General features: G+C 35.4%; 1 protein-coding gene across 1 annotated transcript in view; it reads right to left on the bottom strand.

Annotated features, from left to right (window-relative positions):
• The window catches only part of LOC107746935 (dmX-like protein 2), a 46757-nt gene extending 41883 nt beyond the window's left edge, over nucleotides 1-4874 (bottom strand). The window contains exons 1-3 of the mRNA XM_016561288.1: nucleotides 4706-4874; nucleotides 3706-3883; nucleotides 152-326 (exon numbers count right to left, since the gene is read on the bottom strand). Of these exons, the coding sequence (XP_016416774.1) occupies nucleotides 152-326; nucleotides 3706-3883; nucleotides 4706-4821 (469 nt within the window). The 5' untranslated portion in view covers nucleotides 4822-4874. The remainder of the gene's footprint in view (nucleotides 1-151; nucleotides 327-3705; nucleotides 3884-4705) is intronic.
• Between the last annotated feature and the right edge of the window lie 1676 nt (nucleotides 4875-6550).

The following is a 6550-nucleotide window of genomic DNA, read 5'->3' as shown; positions in this document are numbered from 1 at the left end:
AAAAAAAAAAAAAACTTTATGTATTTCTTTATGTAAAATAATAAATGTCAGGCATAACAAGGTTAAACTGTTTATGAAGAATCTCTATGTAATTATATAAAATTGTGTTCTCATAAACCATGTAAACACAAGTAAGTGTGTGTATGTGCACCTGTGTTGGGACTGATGCTGGCAGAGATGTGGAAGTGGCAGAGGGCGTTGGCGTGGTGTGAGATGTGGCGGTGAGTTTCGTGGGACCCCAGCTGGCTGGGCAGCAGCTCGGTGTGGGCCACCAGGGCGGACGATCTTCTGCGGCCCCTACGCAGGTGCTTGAGGTGGTGGATAGACTGAATGGAGACAGACAATTTTTACCATTGCAAATGCAATTCATGCTCAGCAGGCCAACAATGAAACAGAGTGTAGTACTCTAAGCCCCAAAAACACACTTTGTCATGTGTTTTCCCCCTAAAATCAGTGCAGAAAATGCAGATTCTATCTGGGCCTATAGACGGCACATGGAGACAGGTGAAAGTGTGCGTGTTTAAGTTGCAATATTAATAAAAATACACTTAAGATGTGACACAGCCATGCGTGTTTGCTAAACTGAAAAACCAACAGCCTGTGATTTTATTAACACTAGAACCGCCACAGGGTAAATTTTACCCGTGGCTGTTTTTCAAATGTACATTAACAAATTTAAAATAAAACATTCAAGTCTCCCAGTCATTGACTTTTACTAAAATTATGTAATTTACAATCTAATGTTGTTAAAAATTATTTAGATAAAACCAGATCCAAAAACGGGGCATTTATACCTATATAAATAAATAATACCTAAATATATAATTTACCCACCTATATATTGCATGTATTTTCGCGCTGTCATTTTCTTGCCGCTTATGTTTTAACATTGTACATTTCTAGGCAACGCCTTTCACGCACTGATTTAGCGGTTATCAGTTTCATGAAGAAAGTCAAAATGACTAAAAAAAGGCGATTTATGGAAGGTAGGTATTAGAAAAACTAAATACCATGAGTGATTGAGAGTCTGATGGTAAGTTATGCGTCCTGGGTTGACTCGATCAGCATCTGACGGCTCATCTGACAGTGATCCAGATATCATATTTACGTGGGTAAAATTTACCCGCTGGCGCTTTTAGGTATACAGCGACCTCTGGCGGTTCTAGTGTTAAACACAAATGTATACGACCTCACACAAAATTCTGTCTAAAACAATATTAGTTATAAGAAATACAACTGAAAATGAAAATGTTATCAATTTATGCCAATTTATGTTTCCGCCGGTAGGTGCCTACCCTCCATACCCATTAAATACTGACGTTAACACAGGAAAAATGTGTAACTGGTGCCTTGCAGATGCAAACGGGGTAAATAATGTGTTTTTGCTTTCTTATAATAAAGTTAACTGCACATCATGTTATTTATTATTTATCAGAGCTGTTCAAACCAGAGTGCATTCATCATGCTTCTGTTTTTCCAATAAAACCACATAATCCACAAAAAGATGAAATCATCATATGCACAATTATATTAAATGAAGCCCATGCTTTTTTTGCCAAGGTTTTTTTTTCTGACTTTGAAGCACACTGCCATGTAAAACACCATGTAATGTAAAACTGCCCAAACACATAAGTGTTTGCATCTTTCGAAGATTACTGGCTGATTTTGGAAATGGGATGAATAAAACTCAATTAACTAGCCACTATAATAAGGCATTTGCATTACACAGGGATGGGCAGTATTTATGATACATGAATTTCAACTTATTTCAAATATAAAATAGGATTTTGTCATTTGTATTTGATAGGGTTGATGAAAATGGCTTCATATTTTGTATCAAAATACTTTGTAAGAGGTCTACATGATGACAACATAAAATTGTGGCCTCTGATTGGTGCCTACTCGGTAGTTTGCCCAGACTTGTTACTACACTATTAATGTGTATGTGTCTCTCTTTACTTCTATGGCTCACAATAGATTCAGTGGTTGAAGTTGGGTTAATACTCCTTGACAAGTTCTGTTGCTACTTTCTGATTACATTTCTGGCTACATTTAAACTCAAAACACATTGATCATTTAATAATTGTTGAAATGCTAAAATGTTTGTTTTCAACTTCCAAATAGGTGTCCAATGATTGATAAATAAATATTTGATTGCTGAATATTGTACCCTAATTGAAGTAGCTGTTTAGTAGGATCATGATTTTGCATACCATTGCATGAATGACTGCCTGACACATAATATATCATTATATTTATGATTAACAATCAAATAATTAATTAGTTAGAAACTAGTTGCTATGAATACAGGTGCCATCTCTTGTCTTCTTATGAATGACTTGTTTGTCATTGAGTGTTGCTGATGCAAAGTAGGCCCCTTCTTTACCAAACACCAAGTAACTAAATTAGGATACAATTATATTTCATTTGCAAACTGTTAAATATTAAACTGTTGGTTACTTTAAAACTAACCTTCATCTGGGAGATCACAGGCATATGTGAATATTTGATCTGTTAACTCGTTGCATATGTCAGATTTATTGCATGACTCGGGCAGAGAAAAGCTGTTGCTTTCAAACATCACTTACTTAATCAACTGAGTCAGTGTAATGGTGAAGGGATAGATCAAATACGCCAATTGATGAGAGGTTTGCAAAGAAATTTCATGCTCCCATGTAAAAGTAGTCAGTGTAATGGTGAAGGGATAGATCAAATAGGCCAATTGATGAGAGGTTTGCAAAGAAATTTCATGCTCCCATGTAAAAGTATACAGTAGTTTATTTTGATACATGGTGTGGCTGCTGTATTTTGTAGTTTATTTTGGTACACTTAAAATTAAGGTATTTGGTATTTTATTTTAAAAAACATTTTGATGTATCTTTGCCCAACCCTGGTATTACTACCCAGCGGGACCCAATGTGAGCTCCACCAGTCAGAAACATTCAAATTAATGGAGAGTATCTCATGTTTTTCATCGTCAAGTTGCCCAATCAAGTTGATTAAAGACATAAAAAGGCATATTATTCATTATGCACTATATTCTGAGTGTTCTGAAATCAGATCTTTCTAGATTTTGTATGCAGAACAAACCAAAAATAATTCACAGGACATTTTTCTACATATTTGTCTTATTTGTGGTGTTTCTATTTGGTTGTTTTGCCCTGTCTGAAGCTTGACTATTTTAAATTGCTAACCAATTTGTCTACTGGCAGCAATATCTGATTTCATTAAAAAGCAAAATGTATTGCTTGTTAGTTTTTGGTTTACATGGAGACAAAAGGTAGGCTGCTGCTTGTTAGCATACAGTTTTCACACATCCTACTGAATATGACAACTGCTGAGGAGGAGATCTGTTGCAAAAAATCATTCAATACTTCTGCCATTCGACTATTTCAATATAATTTAGAAACAGACATTTATTTGCATTTCAGAGTGATTTCAGTCTTGATATCAAAGCAAATGTGATTTAATACGTAAGAAACACACAAACAACAACAAGATTATTTGACTATATTGCAGGCGTAGTGTGTACACATACACCAGAGACTACAGACATAGCTCATTTTAAAAAGTAACCCAGCTAACATGCATAACGCATTATTCTTTATTATTCCTTGACACCAATAATTTAGTGCTACATAATGTAATTGTGTCTGTATGATTTCAGACTGGTGTTTATGAGCATGTGTGCTTCTGCATGCTGACCTCCAGAGCGTGCTGTATCTTGTCTTTCTGAGCGATGTTTGGCAGAGAGGAGCTGAAGCTGGTGCTGTTCTCTGAGATCTGCCCCCCCAAAAGACTGTCCTCAGGCAAGAGGGTCTCACTCCACAGACGACAGATGCCATCCGTGCAGGACGTCAGCAACACGTTACACACAGAGCCCCTATGACATACACACACAATGAGAAATACACACACAATGAGAAATACACACAAACATGGGTGGAATTCACAGTGTGAGTTAAGGATGGGCAGTAAGACTAAAATCTCAGCAGTGTTTCCTGCACTGCTAAATCTACAGCGCCTCGGCAAAGAAAGTGTAGTTGTGAGGTTGGAGTCAAAATTGAATGGAATGAGGGATATTTAACTAATATCTAACTCACTTACTAAAGTTTTGTCTCAAAATCTTTTAAGATTTGTGTTATTTTTTAATAAAAATGAATACAATTCATAATTACATTATGAATTAAATATTTCAAACATTATATATTTTTACCAAAACTTTTTATTTCACACTAACAATATATAAGACAATGTAGTAATTTTGCCCGGAAGTTTAATGAAAAAAAGTAAAAAATAAATAAAAATGGTCAATTATGGCACTGAAAAACTAGTTTTGGATAATTTGTTCTTTTAATTTTTGATGGATGTAAAAAAAATACTTTTTTTTTATATAAATGAATGATCTGTCTAGCATCAGTGCAAAAACAGCCTCACATTATGTGACAACTGAGTTAATAAGCAAAATGAATATCTACAAGCTGACTGAATGAACCACCTTTGAAGTCACTGCAAAATAGTCAATACATGCACAGCTGTGACTGCACATCTGCTGAATTCAACCCTCATGCATATATCTATCAAATGGTACAAATGGTTTAGCAGTGTATCTACTAGTTGACATATTGCTACTATTGCATGGTACATTCTGTCATACCACCCACCCTAGTGTGAGTGAAAGAATCTGTGGATGTGTTTGACATACTTGGGCATATATTTACTGGTTTTCCTCCAGGAGAAGCCTGTGACTGTACGTGGATGCGCCAGATACACAAATGAGAAATTAATCGCTGGGATCTTTTTATCAGTAACGTCCGGCATCACCACTGCAGACTTCCATCCTGTGGTGGGATACCACACCTTCAGCAGGCAGTCATCCTGAGAGAGAGAGAGAGAGAGAGAAAAATAGTTGTGCCCCTGTAATTTCACATTTTCACACTTGCTGATGTGCAAATTACTTTTATTGTTCAGAGCAGTGGCGCCTGCAGGTGTATGGCTGTATGCACTAGTGCTCAGACTGACCTGAGATTTGCCCCGCAAACATTTCAGCAGTTATTATAGGCCTGTGTGTCCCGTATTTCTGTTGACTGAGCCAGCCATGCCATTAATTATGAATTTATCAGTCTTTTGCATGCCAAAGTCAATTTCTGCATATAAATATTACGCCAAATAGAAGCAGAAAATCGTGCTATACACACTTTCATGAGATTGGGTTAGCCTACAACAATTAATCTGTAGGCTATTTTACAAATGGGAATACAATGATGACAACGTTTTACATTCAACCTACCCGTAAAATTTATAGTGAAAAGTACTTTAAAGGCATCTGGAATGTAATAAAGTGATTTTTAAAAGCTGTTTTTAAAGCATTTGCTGCATTCACATATCAGACAAAATTGCGTTGCAGCAAATCCTTTAAATTTTAAGGTATTCAGAACTGAGCAACATAAAAATCTGAAAATATAAGCAGCTATACAATTATAGGACAAAGTTTTACATATATGCCATTATAATTTGTGTTTTATTTTTTTATTGTAAATAATTATAAAATAAAACGCAAATTATAATCGAGCCTGTTTTAGGTTTTTCCTTATTTTTAAATTTTAGACATCCATCAATTATGGTGATGAAAAAAATGACTCGCCATCTCCTCATAGGACGTGCCTTTAGAGAGAAATTCATCTTTACGGATTACATAATGAACGAGTTTCTATTTTTGATTTAAATTATTTAGTTTTAAAGTAGTAATTTAAAGCTTTCTATATATTCTGATCATGTCTGAGTTTAGGTTCATCATTGTGAAGCGCTCCTGTTCAAGACCGAGACGGCAGAAAGCGTTTGTTTTCTTTATTTTATAAAAGCACAACGTTTTGTTGATATTGTGAGTGCACACAAATAAAACTAGACCCTTTACTGTTCAAATGCAGAGTTTTGCGCATGATGTATTACTCTTACCTTTATGAGCAAAAATGACGGTCCACTGTTAGAAAAAAATGCAAGTGATCGCGCTGGCGCCTCCATGTGCTGCAAAGCGCGTTTTTGCTTCCACTCTCCGCACAAACGATTGGAAATGCGTCTAACAGCGCACATTTATAGGTTAAACATTTAAACTAACATTGTGATATGCTTGAACTGTTTTATATCTATAGATTTTATTTTAGGCAATTCGTGATGATTTGAGAAGGCTAAATTGATCAAACATAGGCTATGATCAACTCACTGTATGCCGCTGGCCGCTTGGTCATTACTTTATATTAAAAAAAAACAAAAAAAACAACAACTTACATTTAACAAACAAAAAAATGCTCCAAACGTTTTTCTAAATTAACTTTATAAAAAAACAAAAGGAAATATAATCAGTTATATAATATAATCATTACATACAAAACAGAACTATTTTAATAGCTGAAACGGTAGTATAAGCTGTTTTGGGAGAAGGGGAAAAAAGACGGGCTAGGGCCTATATTTGAGGCCCGTGCAGAGCTCTAATCCACTTCATCCAACACTGTTTTGTTCTCTGTTGTTTTCATCTGTGAGCATGGTCTTGATG

The sequence above is a fragment of the Sinocyclocheilus rhinocerous genome, unplaced genomic scaffold (assembly GCF_001515625.1).
Source record: "Sinocyclocheilus rhinocerous isolate Xijiao unplaced genomic scaffold, SAMN03320098_v1.1 scaffold138, whole genome shotgun sequence".
Lineage (NCBI taxonomy): Eukaryota > Metazoa > Chordata > Actinopteri > Cypriniformes > Cyprinidae > Sinocyclocheilus > Sinocyclocheilus rhinocerous.
The sequence above is the reverse complement of the archived record's forward strand: the minus strand, read 5'-3'. Positions and strand labels throughout refer to the sequence as shown.